The sequence below is a fragment of the Mesoplodon densirostris genome, chromosome 8 (assembly GCF_025265405.1).
Source record: "Mesoplodon densirostris isolate mMesDen1 chromosome 8, mMesDen1 primary haplotype, whole genome shotgun sequence".
NCBI lineage: Eukaryota > Metazoa > Chordata > Mammalia > Artiodactyla > Ziphiidae > Mesoplodon > Mesoplodon densirostris.
The window spans coordinates 88,672,068-88,698,386 of record NC_082668.1 but is presented as its reverse complement, the minus strand read 5'-3'; the positions used below and the strand labels follow the sequence as shown (position 1 = coordinate 88,698,386).

Sequence of the window (26,319 nt, the reverse complement as noted above, 5' to 3'; positions counted from 1 at the left end):
GAGAGGAGGGAGAGGAAGAAGAAAAAGGTTAAAAGGTAAGTTATATATTAACTCATTGGGAGAGACAAACTTTTTACTTGAACTAAACTCAGAGGGATTTATCATAGCCCATGATACAAAGGACATTAAAAACATAATGGATGGAGAGTATACTATAGCAGTTTCTTTTAGTGACCATTTATTATATCTATATATTACAAAAGAATTTTATTAAACTGAGATTCTATGAAGTAATTTCTATGGGAAACATAAAAGAATTCTGCTGTTAATCTGAAATGATTAAAGGATACAGAATATAGAATTTAGAAGAATGGAATGCTGATGGTAATTTTTAGATTATTCACACATCCACTCCAACCCATTTAGTGGAGATAATCACAAACATCTATAAAATCAAGTACTGTGGTCCAGCTTACCATGAAAAGTTACATATTTTTGCCAATAAAGTTCAAGAGATTTTTAACACTCCTTTTCTAACATTTACTTTAAATGTAATTTAGGGTCCACTTAAGAAAAGTCACTTTATTACCTATTTTATAAATACAACTCTTATTTTTATATTATATTTTATATTTTAAGCCAATAAATTATTATCCAGGTTGATCACTCACCTTACTCATCAAACTGGACTCCCAATGACATTAGCCATTTCAAAAAATTAAAAACCACTCCTGCACTCTCTTTCCTTCCTGAATGTGGAAGGTGGCACAGGGGCCTAGGACAGGGTGTCAAGACCCAACGGCCCGGCACAGGAGGGCATTCGTGTGGGGGAAAGTTACAAGAAATTGGTTACATACAAGGGAATTAATCACAAATTAATACATATTAAGAATTATAGGGGCCAGGTTTCTCACTATGGGAGGACAGAGTTACAATTATGAAAAGAAGGAAAAGAAGAATAAATCCTATGGTGTTGGATTAGAATTGGGATTATCAGGTTGAACTTACAGTCATAGTTTTTAATAACTCTCTCTCCCCTCCCTTTATCCGCCCCCCATACACACACATTTTCCCACTAAGAGGGTCTGTGAATGAGCTCATTAGAATGAGCACATGGATTGTAGTTTCTGAATAAGATTCTTTACTAAAAGGAACCAGGACTCTTTGGAGAAATGGCTAATACCAAACACAAGATGAACCTGGGCTATCTTCTTGGCCCAGAAAATAATTGAAAATGCTCAAAGAATGGTGGGGAGAAATCCAAAGAACACAGAAGCCAGCTTGAAGGGACTCCCACTGGTCAAATCTAGAACAATTTGAGCATCAAAATGATTAATGAGCATGAAATTATAACACATAAAATAAAATAGGAATCCACAACTCCAAACTGATATAGGTAAATAAATGAATAAACTGAAAGTTGATGGAGAACAGGATATTGCAGCATCTCAAAGTATCTCCCCACAAATTACATATGAATTACAAAGGGGGGAAAAAAAGAGAGGAAAGTTAGTAAGGGTAACTTGACAGTGAAGAAGTCTAACAGACACCCTCATAATCAAGTGATCAAAGTTAATCTCCAGTAATGAAACAAATTAAAATCATGTGACACCTGATGGGATGCAGTCAACAGAAAACAGCAACACTTCCTTTTTTTTTTTTTTTTGGCCAGGCCGTGCAACTTGCAGGATCTTAGTTCCCCAACCAGGGATTGAACCCGGGCCATGGCAGTGAAAGCCCAGAATACTAAGCACTAGGCCACCAGGCAACTCCCCAGCAACACTTCCTTGATATTCCTCTCAAAGGTGCATCATCTGAATCCAAACATAATAGGAAAGGAGACAAGCCGAAATTGAGGGACATTCTACAGTGTCTATTGCTCTATAATCTTCAAAAGTGCCAAGGTCAAGAAAATAAAGGAAAAACTGAGGAAACTATTCCATGCTGAAGGAGACCAAAGAGACATGACAACAAAATGCAATGAATGATTCTGGGCTGGATCTTTTTGCTCTGAGACACGTTACTGGGACAACTGTCAAAACTTGGGATCTGGGCTTCCCTGGTGGTGCAGTGGTTGAGAGTCCGCCTGCCGATACAGGGGACACGGGTTCATGCCCCAGTCCGGGAAGATCCCACATGCCGCGGAGCAGCTGGGCCCGTGAGCCATGGCCGCTGAGCCTGAGCGTCCGGAGCCTGTACTCCGCAACACGAGAGGCCACAACAGTGAGAGGCCCGTGTACCACAAAAAAAAACAAAAACAAAAACAAAAAAAACCTTGGGATCTAAGGATTTTATCGTACTAAATAAAATGTTGATTCCTTTATTTTGAAAGGTGTATTCTGATTAGGTAAGAAAACGACCTTATTCCTAAAAAACACACACTAAAGTATTCCAGGGTAAAGCAACTTACTCTGAAATGATCCAGGAAGTTCTTTGTATTATCCTTGAAACATTTCTGTAAGTTTGAGATTTCTTCAAAATAAAAAGGTTTTAAAAATTAAACCCATCCTCAAAGGACAAAAATTTGTCATCAAGGAAGAAATGGAAACAAACAAAAATATGCCGTAGATGCTCAAAGACGTATGAGACCTCCAAAAATGTTTAAATAATAATAGCACTGATAGAATATGTGTTTGGTCTCCTATACTACTCCTTTGTAAACTTATAAGTTTCAGTATGTTTCTTTAATTAAAACAATGAGCTATGCACTCTACAGCTCACCTTTAAATACATACATGTACATTTACATTTAGAATACATATGGCTGTCACCATATGTATTCTAAATGTAAATGATAACTCAAGCATGCTAAATGCACAAGCACTGACTATCTTTGATTCCATTTATCTTACAAACTAATCAGCTATGATTATAGCTGATAAACATCCAGGTGATTAGCCTCAGATGGCCAAAAGTGGGGATGGGGGGTGGTAATATAAAATCTTCAACTCTACCATACATTAGTTTAAAGCATTAAAAATAAAAATTACCTTTCTTCTTTGTCCAGTGTTTTCTTCTCTGCAGCAGTGATCTTTTTGGGTGGTACAGGAGGGGTCACTTTTCTACATATCTCTTCAATGATGCGTTTGTTCATTCTGCTTTGCAGTGCAGCTTTTAGTAAAATTCTTTCTACTGCAGTTATTCCATCTCCATGACTATATTTAGGTATATCTGGTTGGATTAAAATTTCTATGTCATCAAGCCAGGGAGGATAGTAGGAGTTTTGTTTTCCTGAGAGTTTGTGGTGAAGTTTAATTAACAAAGACAATATGCTTTCTTTAATTTCCAAAATGGCTGTAGTTAACTGTGGAGCTGAACCAGGTGCAGACCATTTATTTGAAGTTTTAGGACGAACCACCTGATTTGCTTCACTGCTACTGCGATTGATGATCTCCTGAAACTTCTTTCTACGCTCTGCTACTAAGCTGAAAACTTGAGCTGTACCAGAATTCTACCATTCAAAAGAGAAAGAAAGAAAAATCAAGAGAAGTTATTCAAGTGTCAAGTTTAAAACCATATTAGTACTACATTTTCAAAAGGGAATGTTCAAAGTTTCATCCAAAGATTTATTTATTTAATAGATGTGCTCTTTAAGTAAGTCTGTCTCTTCACTTCTCTCAAATATACTTAGTCCCACTCAACCTGGAAACATCGAGGAGAAAAGCGATTATCCACAGTAACACCTCTTTTACAACCTCCTGGGCCTACCTACCAGGGAAAATAGACAAAGCTTGAGTGGTTTCTACAGCCATATTAAAGAGGAATCATAAACAAAGTCCTTCATCAGATTAAAGGAATAAAAGCTATTTTATCCAACATTCATCAAGAATACTATACTCTTTACCAACTTCTAGAAGACCATGATATCTTCCACTTAAGAAAATTATAAATTAATTTTTTTCCAAGTTAATGAATCTGAACTGCTAATTAATTTCATTTTTAAGGAACTTCAAAAGTTTGAAAATTAATTCTAACACAAATGCTTTAAGTTACTAAAATGAAATATAAAGATGAAAAATCAAACTAATCTCTTTCATATTTAAATATCACTATAATTTGTTATTTGAACAGATTTTTTAAAACCATTTTTCTCAATTTATCTACAAACTAGCCTTTTTTGCTAAAGCAGTCAAACTGCATTAGGGCTCTTAGAAATCATCTTTTAATTAAGATACAAGTTAGTTTAATGGATTTCATTAATTTTTTTAAGCAAGCATAGAAAGGATACTTCAATCAGTTGAGCTTTTTATGAACTAAATTATAACATACATTATTTTTTTTTAACATCCAAGCTGTTTTTCAACGTACTCTCTATCAGCATTAGAGGCAAAGGCTGCCGCTTACAGATTCCAATATTTTAATCAAAATTCTTTATGGTGTTCACAGCAAAAACACTGTCAAAGACAAAGAAAGTTCCTACAAATGGACTCTTCAACAAGAAATGTCTGATTCAATGTTCTTTACTTGCAAAAATCTATATTGTAGGAATTAAAGGTATTTAAGTTTAGTTACTTGCCCTGTCATATCAAGATTTTTCATTTCTGCTTTCTATAAATTAATTAAGCTACATGCAATGAGAGCTGATTTTCAAAATGCATCCAAATACACAGTATATGGAGTTTAAGATTTTTGTGGGCTTATTTTATCAAAGTTAATTAACTGCCACAGGAGCAAAAAAAAAAAAAAGCTGTGAATGGGCATGCCACCAGCAACTAAAGATTAAATTTATTTTGATTTAGGGAACATTCATTTTTAAGATGTTAGTAACAATGCTAAATGTAAACAGACTGAAATGTGCTGCTTATAATTGGCCCAAAATACTAACACTACTAAGAAAAACCCACTATAAATATGCAGTATTATTTTTTAAGTTCAATAATATGAATTTTCTTTAAAATTAAGCCTAAATTACTGCATTTAAAAACACACACACACATTAAACATTTTTTTAATCTAACCATATTAATTAAACACACACATATACACACAAATACTTCAGCATGTGTCCCCATTTCCAGTTAAAGCCATATTGCTAGTTAATGCAAATATTATATACTTCTACCTCTCTTTGAAGAACTTTAGGCCGACGTGAACTCTGGCAGATTAAAGGAAAAAGATGGGTGAGGCAAAAGTTGCTTAGATATATCAGAGGAAATAAAATACAATTTAAAGTTATCTACAACCACATTTATTTTTCTTTTGGATATGATAGGATGATCTAAATGACACAACCCAACATAACAGAGTCTTTCCTTTTTTTTGTTCTCTCTTTTAGACTTACTTGTAAAGAACCCAAGCTATCAGAGCTGGTACTTGCAGGTGAGTCTCTCTTCACTTCTGGAGCAGTCTCTGGAACTCTCACTCTAACATAATTTATAAAGTGTCGCATGTTCGATACTAAGTTACTACCAGGAAACCAACTGTCATGACAACGTTCTGGTCCACCTACTGATGCCTAAAACATAAACATAATGAATATCAAACCTTGCCAATCTGGTCTAAGGTACAATGGAAATGTAACAAGCCCAAATAATAGTCTACTGCCTGTCATATTCCTGAATCCCTTATAGTCTCATTCACAAATCACAAGGTGCTAATAAAACCAAATAAAAACACAAAATTTTAGAACAAATTTCTCAGTACTAATATAGGTAAGTCCAATGGAAGTCAGCTAAACTTCTCCAGAAAAAAATACATTTTTCAATTTGGAAATACTTAGTACAGAATATTATTCATCAACCATTAGGAATAACTCATAATACAGTCAAATAATGCTAATTTGGACTAACTGTAGAAGAAAGTCTGAAAAATCAACCAAAAGTCTGACTTAGTCTTAGAGGAATCGTAATGACCTTTTAATATCTATGAAAGAATATATGTTGACTTAGAATATAAAGTACAGCCTAGTCTTTTTACTTGTCTGTTTTTTTCTTGTTTGTTTGTTTTTTTGCTGTTATTATGTTGTGTTGTATTCTGTCTTTTTGGAGGGAAGGGATGAGGAAAATATCAATTAATTATAAAATCAATTTGTAGTGACAATTACTTTTATGGAAGTGATACTTATAAAATCCTGAAACAGATTAACAAACAACTTGTATTCTTAAGTAAACATTCTCCCTTATAACAATACTTACTCCATTAACTTAAAACCTTTACAGAAACAATTTGCTATTCAAAATTAATCCCTAATCAAATTACTAGAATTTCTAGACTGAATTCCTAACATAACAATTATTTACCAGTAATCAATGCTATTAGCATAACACCAAAAGTGCACACTAACCACGTTTCTTAGATCTACATATTATGAATTACGAATTTCAAATTCAATAATTCTACAAATGGAGTTTAATGTATTAGTGAAATCCCTAAAAGAACATATGTATGTGAAAATTAAAAAGGGCCTTTTCCAATAGTTCTTAGGAAGATTTTCATCTGAGTATGATGAATCCATAAATACCTTTCAAGGTGACATACAACCTTTTATTAAGGCATGTCATAACTTTAACATTTAAAAATACAAGAAACTACTTACCTCTTCATCTGATTCCTCTTCAGCTGAATTTTCAAGTCCTAATTCAATCAGATATAAAACCATGCAGAGTACATGTTCTGACAGATTTTGATGATCCATCAAAATCTTTAAAAAGGGAAAAAATGCCCTGTAATTACTTTTTTTCCACAAAACATATTTCACTTAAATACCAAAAAATAGTTTAATGTTATAGATGAAAGTAACATAAAATATATATACACATATATATGTGTATGTATGCATGTGTATATATATATACATATATATACAAATTTCATAATCAGATACGTAAAGCTATACCTTGGTGAAAAGACAAAACTAAAACCAGTAAAACAGGTTCCCTCTCAAGATCACACAGTATTTTAGGCAATATCCAGAAATATTAGTTCACTGATTTCCTAAAGGTTAAGACATTAAATAATCCACTAAAACCATTATTATAAAAATACTAGTATCTAATAAAGTAATTTAACAGGACTATTTTACATCCTAAGTTGCTGACACTCTTCTCCTGATGACAAAGATATCAGATAAATAAGTTTGTTAAATAGGATAATTTATGCAAACGTGTTTGGCATAGCACCTGGCATATAATTGGGAGCAAAATAATTGTTTATGGAACATTAATATTCTTAAAATCTGTCTCTAAAATTAAAGCTCTGAACCTGAGTGTTTTGTGCTGTTGTGTAAATGTGTATGCAGTGTGTGGTTTATATGAGTGAGAAAGGAAAAAGAAATGCAAGTGGTTAGGAGAGAGGCTTCTCTGAGGAAATACCGATAAATCTGACCTTATACACAGAATACACAATGCAAGCCTTACACATTTTTTGCAGGACTTTGGGGCTAACCTACACCAATCACTCATTCAATATGATGCAACAAACTATTAACCAGAAGACACATAAAATACCATAAGAAAAAAACAGCCTGGCAGCTATCCTGTTGTCTTCATTATAAAAAAAAAAGAAAAAGCCCATCTGGTCAAACTAGGGAAGGGGTAAGAGGAGGAGCTTCTGTGGGGAGTGGCATTGTCAGCTGCAGATGAGACTAAAGAGAACAAAAAAGAGGCCAGTCTAGGCTGAGCCTAGCAGAAACTGCCCAAACGGCAGAGGGAGCTTGGAAAGGACTTAGTCACTTAGGAGCTAATCTATTGTGACTAAAAAATAAAGACTTTCAGTTCACTGACTTTCTAATGCTTATTCTGACTACTGAGAAGGCTTTTCCATTCATATTTTGTGTGGCACAGTGGTGAGGAGAATAGACTTTCAAAACCTTTTAAAAACCTGAATTTTTTTTTTTTTTCGGTACGTGGGCCTCTCTCACTGCTGTGGCCTCTCCCGTTGCGGAGCACAGGCTTTGGACGCGCAGGCTCGGCGGCCATGGCTCACGGGCCTAGCTGCTCCGTGGCATGTGGGATCTTCCCGGACCGGGGCACGAACCTGTGTCCCCTGCATCGGCAGGCGGACTCTCAACCACTGCGCCACCAGGGAAGCCCTAAAAACCTGATTTTTTATACAAATTCTGTATATACTTAGCTATTTGACCTTGAGCAACATCTGGCCTTAAGTTTTCTCATCTTTAAAACTGGAATAGTAGTCCAGAATTATTGCAAGGATTACATGATTACTATCTGTAACTTGCTTCATACAGTATCTAGCAATTGATGTTCAATAAATAGGAGTTAGGTGGTATGGATAGTGGGAGGAGCAAGAACAGTAAGAGGGGACTGAAGGCTGGGAGGCAACAAAGGTCATTTTTTCTAATCCAGTACTTTACAGGGAGGAAACCAAGGCTCAGCCACACACTCAGCTAGCACAAGCAATACTAGAACACAGTTTCAAACTCCCAAGGATTGCCTATCATTACTACTCTTGCCTTCTCTTAATAAATAAAGCATTACTAGCTAAAATCAAATAAATTTTGGCTTGAAATCCTATGGCATTACATCTTACAGCTTCAAATGAGTAACTTAAAGGCTAAGAAAAGAAAAAACTTTATTAGGTACTACAAAAAAAATAAAAATCGTTTCTGGGATTTTTATCAACATGTTCTATATTAAAGTTTTTAAATATTAAACATGGCAGGAGATGAAATGGTTTACTGACACTGATTTTTAGAAAGTTGACCTGCCAATGCAATGTCAATTAAAGGTTCTTCTATTATCATAAAAGTCATGAAAGCTATTACAAAGTTGAGATTTTCAAAAATTTGTTCATAATAATCTTATAACAATTAAATATTGCCTTTCTATTTTTGATGAAATATTATTTTTACAGTAAGCAAATAAAAAGGTTGAAAAAATTTAACTTGAAAGGACACAAACCATTTGCAGTAGGCTTCTTCAATTTTTAAATCAAGAATTACTGACATTTATTATCCATAAGATGTTACGGAAAAACCCAAAGAAACTTTTTACCCAACCCAATATATGTACTTAGCTTCACTATCTGAACTAGTTATTTAATCTCTAAAACTTAAAAATATCTGAAAAATGAGAATAACAACAGAACTTTCACTCATAAGGAAGTTTCCTAGAATTAAACAAAGTAATGTATATAAGTGCATATAAAGTATTTGAAACAAAATCTGGCACTAAGTAGACATTCAAAAAAAATTTGTAAAAAATAAAACCACAAATATCTTTTTAGTAAGAAAAAATATTCTACTTTTTTTAATGAAAAAAAGAACATTTTAAATCATTTTACTGAATAATTCTCTTAGAAATTAATGAAAATAAACCAAGATTTTTTTGAGGCACATGTCTAAAATTTTAACAGGAGTAATTTTTACAAGTAAAATGAATAACTGGTCATGGGGTAGAGTTAAAAAGAATAGGGAGTACAGAAATCTAAAAGCTATATTTGTTTACACAGCAAACAAGAAAAAAACTGAAGTGTCTACTTAACTAAATTTAATGTATATTTTCTTAAGTAATTTAAGTAATGTATATGTAATTGTAAATTTGCCTAACAAATAGGCTTACTTTTTAAATTTAATTTTTAATTTTTCAAATTCTAATTAGAAAGAAGAAACAATAGTTTTTTTTTGTATCTAACTGTATAATGTTTATTGTGTCTAGTTACTTTATAAATGTCTATAGTTATTTTATCTATATAACATGAGTATAGTTTGTCTTTCATTTCTTATCCAGGTTCGAACATAAATATGCCTGTTATATATATATATACACACATACTCCATGACATTATGTATACAATTTTTGAGTACACAACTAATGTTAGCCAAATAAGTAAGTCCGTTCTGTGTGAGAAGACCAAAGGATAAAACAAATTCTAGGTAACAAAAAAGTAAAAGCATCACCTTTTGAGTTTCTAAGATATTTAACAAAAGAATATCCTTAATGTTGTCACATAGGAGCCCATTCAAATCCCTCCATGTCACATTCCTGATCAGAGAAGAAAGCCAAGAGAACAAGCCTAAACACAGGGTCACTGGCTCCTATGGCTGCCATGTTAGTTTTGTCATTTTAGTGGATTCTGGTGGTTGTTTGGTCCCTACTGTTCATTTCATTCTTCCTGTACTCACACAATATTTCACTTCTTGCGGCACAGAAACCATAAAAAAATATTCCTATCTGAAACTGATAAGATGAATAGTTTCCCCCCAAAAATGGTATAGCTGTTATTTTCAACTTAGATTTGAAACTACATAAAGAATACAATTCATATATATGTGATTATGACATATCCTCACACATCTTAAACATATAAATACACTTTGCTTTATAAATAGTATATTTATGTAAATATAATCCTTTAGCACTTTTATTTACAAATTATGGTAATACATTCTAATCTGAGTCTTTCTATTCAAATTACTACTGTACCTTGTAAAGCAGAGTGAATAGCACAATGTGTAAAGTTTTACAGTGCAAAAGTCTCATGAGACCTTTATAGCTGGGATGGAGTGGCGTCCTTTTCTTATAGGGAGGCCAGGGATTTCCAGGGAATTTTCCACTCTGTTTTAAACTGTAAAAATAAAACAAAACTAAAATTAGATGATAGACTCAAGATTAAAATGTAATTCAAATGGTGATTCCATAGCTTCATCACACACTATATATGTTACTTTAGCACTTTTTGGAATAGCCTTAGGTACAGATCATAACTTCCTCTACCTTTTTCTGGATGTATCATATTATTGATTCATTACCATTGAACTCACAGCCAACAGCACTATAACAGCCTGAACAAAGCTTATCTGACAACAAATTTTCTCTGTAAGGCACATCAAAGCCTTCTTGCCCTCCGGAACACTAAACAGCACTTTGGCACTACACTTGGGGAACATTTTAGACAACGAAATCACCAAAGGACAAAAATGCAAAAACATAGCACTAAATTGACCATGAAAAGGACACGTTTACAGTATGAGCTGAAACAAGAGGGTAGAGTTTTGCTTTGTTCCACTACAACCTTAGGTGCCCTCTGCATATCCACCGAGATCTGTGACTAAACAAGAAATTGCTCCGAGTACTGATTTCGGGCATAAACATAAATTTTACCAAGTAGCCAAATTTGCAAAATAGAATTTGCAAATAATGAGGATCAATTGTATATGACAGAATTAGCATTACAAATCAGTGAGAAAAGGATGGATTGTTCTATAAATAGTCCTGGAGCTGGTTTTCTGTAGGGGAAAAAAAATAAATAAATCACTACTTCAATCTACATATAAAAATCAACTCCAGGTGGATTAAAAATCCAAATATAAAAGTAAAACTTTAGAACTGATAAACTTTAGACAACCTAACAGAAGAATCATTGAAGAATAATCCATACACCAATCTCATACCAAGAATCATGAAGGGAAATTAATAAGTTTTTTTAAAAGGCTCAACCTCACCCAGTAATCCAGAGAATGCAAGTGAGTTATACATTCAGCACTTGAAGTTAAAATGACAGAATGAACATAAATATTTAATTTTACTTTCACTCAAAACTCCAATAAAAATATAGTAATGGTATTTCTTAAAGGATGAAAAGCACCAGGATGAAGAAAATCCAGAAAAAAAAAATGCAAACTTTTGTCAATCGGAAAGCAAATTGATACATGTTGACTCTAGTAAACCTAAGAAAGCCAAATCACAGGAAGGCAATGGGGACAGCTGAGAATCAACCCCAATTACACTGCAGAATCCTCAAAAGGCTCAGAAACTGGAAACACCTGGTTCTTCAATAACTGGAGTTGGGGAGATAGGAGGCTAAATTGAGGATTGGATGAAAACTGCTTCTCCCCCACCCCAACAGAATTCTGGCTAGAGAATTCATCTCTGGAGAAGGTAAAACACAAGCACAGTTAAGGGCAGGAGGATGGGCGATTAAAATCATCGTATGCCTAGGAAGTCCAGGGGCCCTTTGAGAGTCACTGAGATTTCACCCTCTTTATGCAAATTCCTTCTTAAGAAATCTTTGTCTCTGAAGTTTTCTTAAGCTATGGTATTGACCTAAAACAATAGGAGGAGGTATGGCCAGGACCAAACTGCTTGAGTCCCATTATTCTTGCATTTGGAACACTCTCTATGGCAGACTGTATTGTTGTTCCCAGCTGTTGGATCACTTCCTTAAAAGAGGAGGACATCCCTGCTCATTGCCATATGACATGAGGTTCCTCACTGCTTGTACATTACATATTTCCACCCCATAACCAGGCTTGATGTGAGCCAGTAGAATGTGAGAAAAATGACAGAGGAAAAAAAGAAAGTCATCATATGCATTTTGACTCAAAGCACTTAGGCTCTGACTCCATTCAGTTCACAAAATAATGGCATCCAGACCATTACCTTCTGGGCAATATTTGAAAATACTTCTCTGAGGAATCTGACAAAACCAAAAAGGAAGTTCTAAAGAGACTAACATAAGGGCTTCTCAACAAACCTGCCTGCCCAAATCACACTATGTTAAAGCTCAGAATCTACAAAGATCCATCAAGGCATGGAGAGCTCTTCATCACAAGCAGCCAGAACTATCAGACATCCAAAGAATGCAGCTAACATAAAAGCTAGAGATTGAACAGTAGAAAACTCAACTTAGAGGAAACAAATATCAGGTAGGGAGGGGGAAAAAATCTTAAAAATAATAAATTACAAGAAGAGGCAACATGGTTTCCTGTTACATGGGTTTGGAAGGGGAAAGTCAGTACAGCCCACATACCCCGTGTTAGCAGAATTTCCTGACATCTATATGAGGTGAGAACGCCTAGAAACAGGAAAGAATGAATCCATAGTTTGGTCTCCATATAGGAGATGATTTTTCCTGAATATCTTCTGAGACAAGGACAGGAAAAGTTGGCCTTTTCAGCATTTCAAGATCCTTCTGCCTGTGGGTATGTTAGGAGCAAAGGCATATTCTCAAGATGCTGATGTGATTCCTCAACATAATATCGATGAGAAAATGACCCAGACAAGAGGAAGAAGAGGAGGAAATGGCAGCTTCCCAGGGACTGTTGACATTCCAGGATGTAGTCATAGAATTTTCTCAGGATGAGTGGGAATTTCTAGACAGCACTCAATGGGAATTGTACAGGGATATGATGTTAGAGCACTATAAAAACCTGGTCTCCTTGGGTCCTGTCTCTAAGCCAGACCTGGTCACCTTTACGGAGCAAAAGAAGGGTCCCTGGGATGTGAAGGGAATGGAGACAATAGCCATACACTCAGGAACTGGGGCCCCCCACCCAGGTGGAGGATGGTGACTTCAGGCTGAGCGTAAGATTCCTGCTGCACCACCCTGTTACGTCACCACCAACCAACCAGAAGAAAGTCACACACCCTGCAGCCCTCACCCCAAATTTTGCTTATAAAAACTTCACCCTGAAAACCATGGGGGAATTTGGGGTTTTTTACAGGACAAGCCACCTGTTCTCCTTGCTTAGCCCTGCAATAAACCTTTCTCTGCTCAAAAAAAAAAAAAAAATTACCATCAACATATCAGAGAAATGAATTGCATCTATGATTCAAGAAGAGGATGCCATTAAGTTTGCTTTAAAAAAAAAAACTGGTTTCTATATAATACTATAGTGGCTACATATAAGCATAATTTTCAAAGCAATCCCAATAGCCTATGATTAAATGTTTCAATTATTCTATTTCATTTAGCGTAGAAAAGCAATTTTTAGTTTTTATTTTATTTCGTTTGTTTTAAGCACTAGGCCCCTAAATACGCAGCACCTCTTCTGAAATAAAGGTTATATATTTGTTCAAAGCAGCAGGTAATACATCATTCTGACTGTTCTTTTCAAAATCATTAATGAAATAATGCAAATGAAAAGCTACATGACAACAAAAAAAATTTTAAGTGACTCAAACCAACACTTAATTATTGACTAGCTTGAGACAAAAATGACATCTATAAACTCATACATCATACTTTAAAACATGGGCCGGCAGCCATTAACCTTCAAGATGGGAGATGGGAAGCAACAGAAATATCAGAAATTACAGTTCAAAAAGATTTGCTTTCCAGCTGAATTTAAAGTAACCACTATATAAAAATCACATTTGTCTTTTGGAAATGGTCTAGACAATAGTTCCAACACTGCCATTAACAAACGTATTTCACTGAACTTCTCTGGACCACAATGTCCTTATATGTAAAATATAACAATGAATTGAGTGGATGGTTTTCCAACTGTTGGTTTGTTTTTGCTCTTGTTGTTTTTTGTTTTTGTTTTTCTCATTTTAAAAGCTGAATTGCCCATTAAGGGGTATTTGGAAGGGAGTGAGGAAAACGGGATGAGCCACCTCCACTCTCTTAGGCCTTCCATTGCTGTTGCCCAACCCCCTCTTCCAGTGATGGCTCCCAAGACATTTCTACAGAAGCTGGAGAGAAGATCCTGAAGTTCTTTTCTGCAATAAGATCCTAAAATTCTAAAGGTCTAAACATCACACAAAGAAAATGGCTTATTTTCACTTAAACTCTCAGCACAAAAAAATTTTAAGAAACTTACTTTTCATTCATTTAGCAATTACTGATTATCTACAAAGTGCCCTGCATCAAGGTAGATTCCAAAGACATAATAGCGGGACTTCCCTGGTGGTGAAGTGGTTAAGAATCCGCCTGCCAAAGCAGGGGATACGGGTTTGAGCCCCAGTCCGGGAGGATCCCACATGCTGTGGAGAAACTAAGCCCATGAGCCGCAACTACTGAGCCTATGCTCTACAGCCCACAAGCCACAACTACTGAGGCCGTGTGCCACAACTACTGAAGCCCGTGCACCTAGAGTGCATGCTCCGCAAAAAGAGAAGCCACCGCAATGAGAAGCCTGTGCACTGCAACCAAGAGTAGTCCACTCGCCACAACAAGAAAAAACCCGCACGCAGCAACAAAGACCCAGCACAGCCAAAACAAACAAACAAACAAATAAATAAATAAAGACAGAGGGACCTTCAGGATGGCGGAAGAGTGAGACGTGGAGATCACCTTCCTCCACACAAACACATCAGAAATACATCTACATGTGGAACAACTCCTACAGAACACCCACTGAACACTGGCAGAAGACCTCAGACTTCCCCAAAGGCAAGAAACTCCCCACGTACCTGGGTAGGGCAAAAGACAAAAGAAAAAACAGAGACAAAAGAATAGGGACGGGACCTGCATCAGTGGGAGGGAGCTGTGAAGGAGGAAAAGTTTCCACACACTAGGAGCCCCTTCACTGGCAGAGACGGGGAGTGGGCAGGGGGGGAGCGTCAGAGCCACGGAGGAGAGCAATAACAGAGGTGCAGAGGGCAAAGCAGAGAGATTCCCACACAGAGGATTGGTGCCAACCAGCACTCACCAGCCTAAGAGGCTGGTCTGCTCACCAGCTGGGACAGGTTGGGGGCTGGGAGTTGAGGCTCCTGCTTCGGAGGTCAGATACCAGGGAGAGGACTGGGGTTGGCTGCGTGAACACAGCATGAAGGAGGTTAGTGCGCCGCAGCTAGCCAGGAGGGAGTCCGGGAAAAAGTCTGGACCTGCCTAAGAGGCAAGAGACCATTGTTTCGGGGTGCGTGAGGAGAGGGGATTCAGAGTACCGCCTAAATGAGCTCCAGAGATGGGTGCAAGCCGCGGCTATTGGCGTGGACACCAGAGACGGGCATGATAGGCTAAGGCTGCTGCTGTAGCCACTAAGAAGCCTGAGGGCAAGCACAGGTCACTAACCACAACTCCCCTCCCGGGAGCCTGTGCAGCCTGCCACTGCCAGGGTCCCGAGATCCAGGGACAACTTCTCCAGGAGAACACAACGTGCACCTCAGGCTGTTGTAACATCACGCCAGCCTCTGCCGACCCAGGCTCACCCCGCACTCCGTGCCCCTCCCTCCCCCTGGCCTGAGTGAGCCAGAGCCCCCTAATCAGCTGCTACTTCAACCCCATCCTGTCGGGGCGTGGAATAGACACCCTCAGGCAACCTACATGCAGAGAAAAGGCCAAATCCAAAGCTGAACCCCAGGAGCTGTGAAAACAAAGAAGAGAAAGGGAAATTTCTCCCAGCAGCCTTGGGAGCAGCAGATTAAACCTCCACAATCAACTTCATGTACCCTGCATCTGTGGAATACCTGAATAGACAACGAATCATCCCAAAATTGAGGCGGTGGAATTTGGGAGCAACTGTAGACTTGGGGTTTGCTTTCTGCAGCTAATTTGTTTCTGATTTTATGTTTATCTTAATTTAGTATTTAGGGCTTATTATCACTGGTAGATTTGTTTATTGATTTGGTTGCTCTCTTTTTTTATATATGTATATATATATATATATATATATATATAGTTTCCTTTTTCTCTTTTTGTGAGTGTGTATGTGTATGCTTCTTTGTGTGATTTTGTATGTATGGCTTTGCTTTTACCATTTGTCCTAGGGTTCTGTCTGTTATTTTTTTGTTTGTGTTTTTATTTTTATTTTTTAGTATAGTTTTTAGTGCTTGTTATCATTGGTGAATTTGTTTTTTGGTTTGGTTGCTCTCTTCTTTCTTTCTTTTTTAAATTACTGTTGTATTTTTTTTATTTTTAATCACATTTTTTAATTTTTTATTTTAATAACTTTCTTTTTTTTTTTCTTTTTTTCTCTCTCTTTTTTCTCCCTTTTCTTCTGAGCCATGTGGCTGACAGGGTCTTGGTGCTCTGGCCGGGTGTCAGGCCTGAGCCTCTGAGGTGAAATAGCCCAGTTCAGGACACTGGACCACCAGAGACCTCCCAGCTCCATGTAAATTCAAATGGAGAAAGCTCTCCCAGAGATCTCCATCTCAACGCTAAGACCCAGCTCCACTTAATGACCAGCAAGCTACAGTGCTGGACACCCTATGCCAAACAGCTAGCAAGACAGAAACACAACACCACCCATCAGCAGAGAGGTTGCCTAAAATCATAATAAGGTCACAGACACCCCAAAACACACCACCAGACACGGTCCTGCCCACCAGAAAGAGAAGATCCAGCCTCATCCACCAGAACACAGGCACTAGTCCCCTCCACCAGGAAGCCTACACAACCCACTAAACCAACCCTAGACACTGGGGGCAGCCACTAAAAACAATGGGAACTACGAACCTGCAGCCTGCAAAAAGGAGACCCCAAACACACTAAGTAAAGCAAAATGAGAAGACACAGAAACACACAGCAGATGAAGGAGCAAGGTAAAAACCTATCAGACAAAACGAATGAAGAGGATATAGGCAGTCTACCTGAAAAAGAATTCAGAGTAATAATAGTAAAGATGATCCAAAATCTTGGAAATAGAATGGAGAAAATACAAGAAACGTTTAACAAGGACATAGAAGAACTAAAGATGAAACAAGCAACAATGAACACCACAATAAGTGAAATTAAAAATTCTCTAGAAGGAATTAATAGCAGAATAACTGAGGCAGAAGAATGGATAAGTGACCTGGAAGATAAAATAGTGGAAACAACTACGGCAGAGGAGAATAAAGAAAAAAGAATGAAAAGTATTGAGGACAGTCTCAGAGACCTCTGGGACAATAATAAACGCACCAACATTCAAATTATAGGGGTCCCAGAAGTAGAAGAGAAAAAGAAAGGGACTGAGAAAATATTTGAAGAGATTATAGTTAAAACTTCCCTAATATGGGAAAGGAAATACTCAATCAAGTACAGGAAGCACAGAGAGTCCCAAACAGGATAAATCCAAGGAGAAACACACCAAGACACATATCAATCAAACTATCAAAAACTAAATATGAAGAAAAAATACTAAATGCAGCAAGGGAGAAACAAAAATTAACATACAAGGGAATCCCCATAAGGTTAACAGCTGATCTTTCTGCAGAAATTCTGCAAGCCAGAAGGGAGTGGAAGGACATATTTAAAGTGGTGAAAGGGAAAAACCTACAACCAGGATTACCCTACCCAGCAAGGATCTCATTCAGATTCGATGGAGAAATTAAAACCTTTGCAGACAAGCAAAAGCTAAGAGAATTCAGCACCACCAATCCAGTTTTACAACAAATGCTAAAGGAACTTCTCTATGCAGGAAACACAAGAGAAGGGAAAGAACTACAATAACAAAACCAAAACAATTAAGAAAATGGTAATAGGAACATATATATCGATAACTACCTTAAATGTAAATGGATTAAATGCTTCAAGCAAAAGACACAGACTGGCTGAAGGGATACAAAAACAAGACCTGTATATATGCTGTCTACAAGAGACCCACTTCAGACCTAGGGACACATACAGACTGAAAGTGAGGGCATGGAAGAAGATATTCCATGCAAATGGAAATCAAAAGAAAGCTGGAGTAGCAATTCTCATATCAGACAAAATAGACTTTAAAATAAAGACTATTACAAGAGACAAAGAAGGACTCTACATAATGATCAAGGGATCAATCCAAGAAGAAGATATAACAATTGTAAATATTTATGCACCCAACATAGGAGCACCTCAATACATAAGGCAAATGCTAACAGCCATAAAACAGGAAATCGACAGTAACACAATCATAGCGGACATTAACACCTCACTTTTACCAATGAACAGATCATCCAAAATGAAAATAAATAAGGAAACATAAGCTTTAAATGATATTTTAAACAAGATGGACTTAATTGACATTTATAGGACATTCCATCTAAGAACAACGGAATACACTTTCTTCTCAGGTGCTCATGGAACATTCTCCAGGATAGATCATATCTTGGGTCACAAATCAAGCCGTGGTAAATTTAAGAAAACTGAAATCGTATCAAGTATCTTATCTGAACACAACACTATGAGACTAGATATCAATTACAGAAGAAATCTGTAAAAAATACAAACACATGGACACTAAACAATATGCTACTAAATAACCAAGAGATCACTGAAGAAATCAAAGAGGAAATCAAAAAATACCTAGAAACAAATGACAATGAAAACATGATGACCCAAAACCGATGGGATGCAGCAAAAGCAGTTCTAAGAGCAAAGTTCATAGCAATACAATCCTACCTCAAGAAACATCTCAAATAAACAACCTAACCTTACACCTAAAGCAATTAGAGAAAGAACAACAAAAAACCCCTGAAGTTAGCAGAAGGAAAGAAATCATAAAGATCAGATCAGAAATCAATGAAAAAGAAATAAAGGAAACAATAGCAAAGACCAATAAAACTAAAAGCTGGTTCTTTGAGAAGATAAACAAAATTGATACACCATTAGCCAGACTCATCAAGAAAAAAAGGGAGAAGACTCAAATCAATAGAATTAGAAATGAAAAAGGAGAAGTAACAACTGACACTGCAGAAATACAAAGAATCATGAGAGATTACTACAAGCAACTCTATGCCAATAAAATGGACAACCCAGAAGAAATGGACAAATTCTTAGAAAAGCACAACCTTCCGAGACTGAACCAGGAAGATAGAGAAAATCTAAACAGACCAATCACAAGCACTGAAATTGAAACTGTGATTAAAAATTTTCCGGGCTTCCCTGGTGGTGCAGTGGTTAAGAATCCGCCTGCCAATGCAGGGGACACGGGTTCGAGCCCTGGTCCGGGAAGATCCCACATGCCACGGAGCAACTAAGGCCGTGCGCCACAGCTACTGAGCCTGCGCTCTAGAGCCTCCGAGCCACAACTACTGAGCCCACGCGCCACAACTTCTGAAGCCTGTGCACCTAGAGCCCGTGCTCCGCAACAAGAGAAGCCAGCACAATGAGAAGCCCGTGCATGGCAATGAAGAGTAGCCCCCGCTCACCGCAACTAGAGAAAGCCCACGCGTAGCAACGAAGACACAACGCAGCAAAGATAAAATAAATAAAATAAAAAACATTAATTTATTTAAAAAAAATTTCCAACAAACAAAAGCCCAGGACCAGATGGCTTCACAGGCTAATTCTATCACACGTTTAGGGAAGAACTAACACCTATCCTTCTCAAACTCTTCCAAAATACAGCAGAGGGAGGAACACTCCCAAACTCATTCTACAAGGCCACCATCAGCCTGATACCAAAACCAGACAAAGATGTCACAAAAAAAGAAAACTACAGGCTAATATCACTGATGAACATAGATGCAAAAATCCTCAACAAAATACTAGCAAACAGAATCCAACAGCACATTAAAAGGATCATACACCATCATCAAGTGGGGTTTATCCCAGGAATGCAAGGATTCTTCAGTATACACAGATCAATCAATGTGATACACCAAATTAACAAATTGAAGGAGAAAAACCATACGATCATCTCAATAGCTGCAGAAAAAGCTTTCGACAAAATTCAACACCATTTATGACAAAGGCCCTCCAGAAAGTAGGGACAGAGGTAACTTACCTCAACGTAATAAAGGCCATATATGACAAACCCACAGCCAAATCATTCTCAATGGTGAAAAACTGAAACCATTTCCACTAGGACCAGGAACAAGACAAGGGTGCCCACTCTCACCACTATTATTTAACATAGTTTTGGAAGTTTTAGCCACAGCAATCAGAGAAAAAGAAATAAAAGGAATCCCAACCAGAAAAGAAGAAGTAAAGCTGTCACTGTTTGCAGATGACATGATACTATACATAGAGAATCCTAAAGATGCTACCAGAAAACTACTAGAGCTAATCAATGAATTTGGTAAAGTTGCAGGATACAAAATTAATGCACAGAAATCTCTGGCATTCCTATATACTAATGATGAAAAATCTGAAAGTGAAATCAAGGAAACACTCCCATTTACCATTGCAACAAAAAGAATAAAATATCTAGGAATAAACCTACCTAAGGAGACAAAAGACCTGTATGCAGAAAATTATAAGACACTGATGAAAGAAATTAAAGATGATACAAATAGATGGAGAGATGTACCATGTTCTTGGATTGGAAGAATCAACATTGTGAAAATGACTCTAGTACCCAAAGCAATCTACAGATTCAATGCAATCCCTATCAAACTACCACTGGCATTTTTCACAGAACTAGAACAAAAAATTTCACAATTTGTATGGAAGCACAAAAGACCCTGAATAGCCAAAGCAATCTTGAGAAAGAAAAACAGAGCTGGGGGAATCAGGCTGCCAGACTTCAGACTATACTACAAAGCTGCAGTAATCAAGACAGTATGGTACTGGCACAAAAAAAGAAATATAGATCAATGGAACAGGATAGAAAGCTCAGAGATAAACCCACGCACATATGGTCACCTTATTTTTGATAAAGGAGGCAAGAATGTACAATGGAGAAAAGACAGCCTCTTCAATAAGTGGTGCTGGGAAAACTGGACATCTACATGTAAAAGAATGAAATTAGAACACTCCCTAACACCATACACAAAAATAAACTCAAAATGGATTAAAGACCTAAATGTAAGGCCAGAGACTATAAAACTCTTAGAGGAAAACATAGAACACTCTATGACATAAATCACAGCAAGATCCTTCTTGACCCTCCTCCTAGAGAAATGGAAATAAAAGCAAAAATAAACAACTGGGACCTAATGAAACTTAAAAGCTTTTGCACAGCAAAAGGAAACCACAAACAAGATGAAAAGAAAACCCCCAGAATGGGAGAAAATATTTGCAAATCAAGCAACTGACAAAGGATTAATTTCTAAAATTTACAAGCAGCTCATGCAGCTCAGTACCGAAAAAACAAACAACCCAAGTCAAAAATGGGCCGAAGACCTAAATAGACATTTCGCCAAAGAAGATATACAGATTGCCAACAAACACATGCAAGGATGCTCAACATCACTAATCATTAGAGAAATGCAAATCAAAACTACAATGAGGTATCACCTCACAGCAGTCAGAATGGCCATCATCAATAAATCTATGAACAATAAATGCTGGAGAGGGTGTGGAGAAAAGGGAACCCTCTTGCACTGTTGGTGGGAATGTAAATTGATACAGCCACTGTGGAGAACAGTATAGAGGGTCCTCAAAAAACTAAAAATAGAACTACCATATGACCCAGCAATCCCACTACTGGGCATATACCCTGAGAAAACCGTAATTCAAAGAGTCATGCACTACAATGTTCACTGCAGCTCTATTTACAATAGCCAGGACACGGAAGCAACCTAAGTGTCCATCGATAAGATGAATGGGTAAAGAAGATGTGGCACATATATACAATGGAATATTACTCAGCCATAAAAAGAAACGAAATTGAGTTATTTGTACTGAGGTGGATGGACCCAGAATCTGTCATACAGAGTGAAGTAAGTCAGAAAGAGAAAAACAAATACCGTTTGCTAACACATATATATGGAATCTAAAAAACAAAACAAAAAACCAAAATGGTTCTGAAGAACCTAGGGGGAGGACAGGAATAAAGACGCAGACGTAGAGAATGGACTTGAGGACACAGGGAGGGGGAAGGGTAAGCTGGGACAAAGTGAGAGAGTGGCAGGACATATATACACTACCAAATGTAAAATAGATAGCTAGTGGGAAGCAGCCACATAGCACAGGAAGATCAGCTCGGTGCTTTGTGTCCACCTAGAGGGGCGGGATAGGGAGGGTGGGAGGGAGACACAAGAGGGAGGGAATATGGGGATATATGTATATGTATAGCTGATTCATTTTGGTATAAAGCAGAAACACACCATTGTAAAGCAATTATACTCCGATAAAGATGTTAAAAAATAAATAAATAAGTAAAGATTTTTTTAATGCTAAAAATAAAGACACAATAGCTTTAATTTACCTAATTGTTTTTCTCTATAGTTTTTCAAAACGCCTTTCTATTACCTTCTTGAAATAAAAAAGGATCACACTAAGTAAATCAGTTTTGCCACTTTTGTTCCTTAAAACTAAAAGAAAATGAAAATGACCAATAGCCAATAAGCTCTACACTTTAGGGTCATTTCCCAGTTGTGTTCTAATAAGAACTGAAACGATCAATTATACAGTCATATAAGTAATATCACATAAAGGAAAAAGATGTTATATTTATATACAAAATAAATTTCAAAAAAAATTAAGTTTTACATAGAAACAAACACATTCTTCACGGATATATTTATCTTAAATATACAAAATATTGTTAGATTAATATAATATTGCACATAAAATTTCAGAGATTAATTTATAAGAAAATGATTTTAATCTGAAGTTAAAGTGTATTTGTTATCTGTTATTATTCTTTTGTTTAAAAACACATTTCTTTATACAAAGATTTTAAACTGCCAAGAAACATCACAGCAATTCAGATGTATTTCTAAGAAACTATACAGACATTGTACAGGAACTCAAAAGCCAAATGAGGAGAATGAGATTATGAGAAAAAATAGACAGCAAAATAGGAAAGAGGAAAATTTAATAAAAATAGCTCTACAGATATGGTTTTCATTTTTCAGCATGAACTACTCAAATTTATTTACTCAACAAATATATTCTGAATGCCTATTATGTGCCAGCACTGAGATAGATTCTCAAGATATAAAAGAGACACAGAGACAAAAATATCTTCCCTCAAGTAACTAAGAGTCTAGTAAAAACCTACAAAGCAAAGAAATAGTTACAAAGCTACACAAAAAGCATAGAAAGAGGTTGTTAAGAAAGCAGAGAAAGGAAAATCTCAGACTATTTTCCCACGGGTTTTAGAGAAAGGTAGAGAGAGATGCTGAACTAAGTTTTGTTCTTCATTTTTGTATTTCTTGGGGTGGGGTGAGGGGAGGGGAGAATATGCTAAACTTCTACACTATAAACTTTCTTCAGAGGTATCTATGATGGTTCTTAAATTCAGCATATATCCATTACTGCAAAGTCTTGGCAAAAAGAAGTTTCAATTACACCCAATGTCTGTATTTACACTTTGATGGTTATATGAACAAATATTTTCTCAAGATCAAAGACATTTATATCATTTTAAACTTGTTTTCAAAATGTTTAACTAAGCACAAATAAACTGAGCACAAATAAAAGGCGATGTCCTATAATGTTCAGCAATAATTAACTATTTAATGTTTAAAAATAGAAGGAAATAATACATTAAAAAATAGTCTACGACAATAATATATAAAACTGGATTCTCCATTAAAAAGATATCCTTCAAAATTTTTCGGCAATTACCAACATTTTAACTACTTTGTTAAATATTTATAAATAAAATTCATTTTACTTTGGCTGTTTTCCCAGTTGTCAAGAACACAGCAACATTACCACACTTTTTTTACCTACCCATCATCTCTGACATCAGACAATTTTATTCTCTTAACTTGTGCCTCCTCTACTGCTTTAAAAGTAGAACAACACAAAACCAAGCTTTGAATTCTGCTGGTCAAAAAGCAACTAAATAAGTTTGTTATTTTTTTACATTTATTTGTGATGTTTTCTAAAATTTATTTTTATCAGATTAATGTCAGGTTTTTGGATCAAGGTCTTGAGAACTTAAATCTCAGCCAGATTATTTTTTTTAATCTTAAAACATTTTCTCCTCTAAAGATTGAGTATATTTTAACGAGAGCATATCACATTTGTGTTATAACTGAAATTTTTCTCTATAAACACAAGATATCCATTATTTTACTGACTAATATAACGTACTTACAATGCTGTGTATCTGTCCATTGCAGACTGCACGTCTCTGCGGTAAACTGTTCGAAGAATGACCATGACGGGGTCAAACTCGTGATCCCAGACTTCAGCTAATATTCAAAAGAGAGTAGAAACAAAACACTGACTTCTTAGGAATAAAGTCAATCTCTAATGACTAATTACATTTAAGTATATCTTATATTTAAAAGATGGGAAAGTTTAATTTGATTATATATTTGCCTTAATAAGCTTGATGCAATGACCACTTTTCTAAATCAAAAATCATTATTTTGTCATTATAATGTTCTCTTAAGTTCAGCAAGAACTAGTGAGCAAAAAGTTTTATAATGTGATAACGCCTCATCATAAAAGTTTAGCTCACTTTTTTTTATAAAGTGCCAATGAGAAAGTAAGAAACACAATGCATTAACATTTTTGAAAGTATTCGAAGATAAACATGTGAAAGCTAGATTTAAAAATTAATGAGCCATTGATTTTCAAGAGCTTAGTTTATAAACACTTTTTGGTTTATAAAAGATTTTGTTCTTTTGCTATAATTGATCTCCTTACCTTCTCCACAATTAGGAATCATTATCCCATGTGTGGTGTATGTACAATTGGTGGTACACAAGATGATTTTAAGTATTAAGTGCACAAAGCTTATGTTAATAGCTATATAATTACATTAACGTGTACTAGAAAATTGCACATTGCAAATAAAACCTGTGATCTCACTAATTATCATGCTTGGGATGAGGAGAAGTTTAAAAATGTGAATCCATTTAAGAAAACGCAGCATACTAAGTATATAATAGTAGAGATGGTATCTGGATGTGATAAAAAATCTAAAACATGGCCTGAGAATAATTTTAGAAACCACTGCCTTAAGAGTGTCTCTTCCCTAGATAAAATTTTCTCCCCTCTCATTCTCTCCAGCAGAATTCTTAACATCTGAAAACAGAATTCTTAACATTTCTTAACATTTGAACCTTAAGCATCTCTCTACACATCTACTATAATTTCAACTTTCTGGCATTAAAAAAAAAATGTTAACAACTGTCCCTATTTCATGTAACAGGCCATCTTAAATTATCATAAGTATGATTTAAGATCCTTAAGATAGGCCTTCAAAAAGACATAGAACCTTTGTTATTAATTCTATTATGTTTTTGTCAGAATTATAAAACCATTGAAATGGAAGAAAACTTCAGTGCTTAACTAACTGGTCCAGGAGGCTTCAGTATTCCAAGAAGTTGGATTTCAACAGAGGTTTACCAGGGGCCACTTTAGGAGCAAGGAGATGGTAAAACAGATGAGAAGCTATGTCCACTAACCACACTCACTTTAACAAGAGTAGGTTTGCTTTTATTGCTTTTGTATAACAGATTCACTGAAGACTTAGTTCCCCAAAACTAAAGGCTTATCTTAAACACTTTTTAAAAAAGCTTAAAAACCACTCATCTATTCCAACTCACTCATTTTACAAATAAGACGTTAAATCCAAAGATAAAACACTGACTTTCTCCATATCGCACAACTGGCTAATAAACCTCAGTACTGCATCTGAGATATGACACCCAGTTTCTTGATTCTAATCTTCAAATGCCCAGTGCTCTGTGTCTCAGTGTCTCAAACTTTATTGTGCGTGACAATCATCCTGTAGAGCTTGGTATAAAAGCAGATTTCCAGAATTAATCCCCAGAGATCTGGATAAGAGCAGATTGGGGTTGAGGCATAGGAACCTGTATTTTAATAAGGACCGCAAATGAGTGACAAAGATTATGCTCACATCACACTTTATTAATAAGCACTGCATTATACAAGAACATCACTCTACTTCTAAGCTCATCTAAATTTTAGATACAAAGT

At 36.1% G+C, this 26,319-nt stretch overlaps 1 protein-coding gene across 3 annotated transcripts in view; it reads right to left on the bottom strand.

The window, feature by feature from the left end:
- Positions 1-26,319, bottom strand: part of UBR3 (ubiquitin protein ligase E3 component n-recognin 3) — a 227,624-nt gene that overhangs the window by 94,258 nt on the left and 107,047 nt on the right. For all 3 annotated transcript variants that reach the window (XM_060106288.1, XM_060106291.1, XM_060106290.1), the window contains exons 19-23: positions 24,464-24,560; positions 10,323-10,464; positions 6,476-6,580; positions 5,222-5,395; positions 2,931-3,391 (exon numbers count right to left, since the gene is read on the bottom strand). In XM_060106288.1, coding sequence (XP_059962271.1) covers positions 2,931-3,391; positions 5,222-5,395; positions 6,476-6,580; positions 10,323-10,464; positions 24,464-24,560 — 979 coding nt within the window. The remainder of the gene's footprint in view (positions 1-2,930; positions 3,392-5,221; positions 5,396-6,475; positions 6,581-10,322; positions 10,465-24,463; positions 24,561-26,319) is intronic.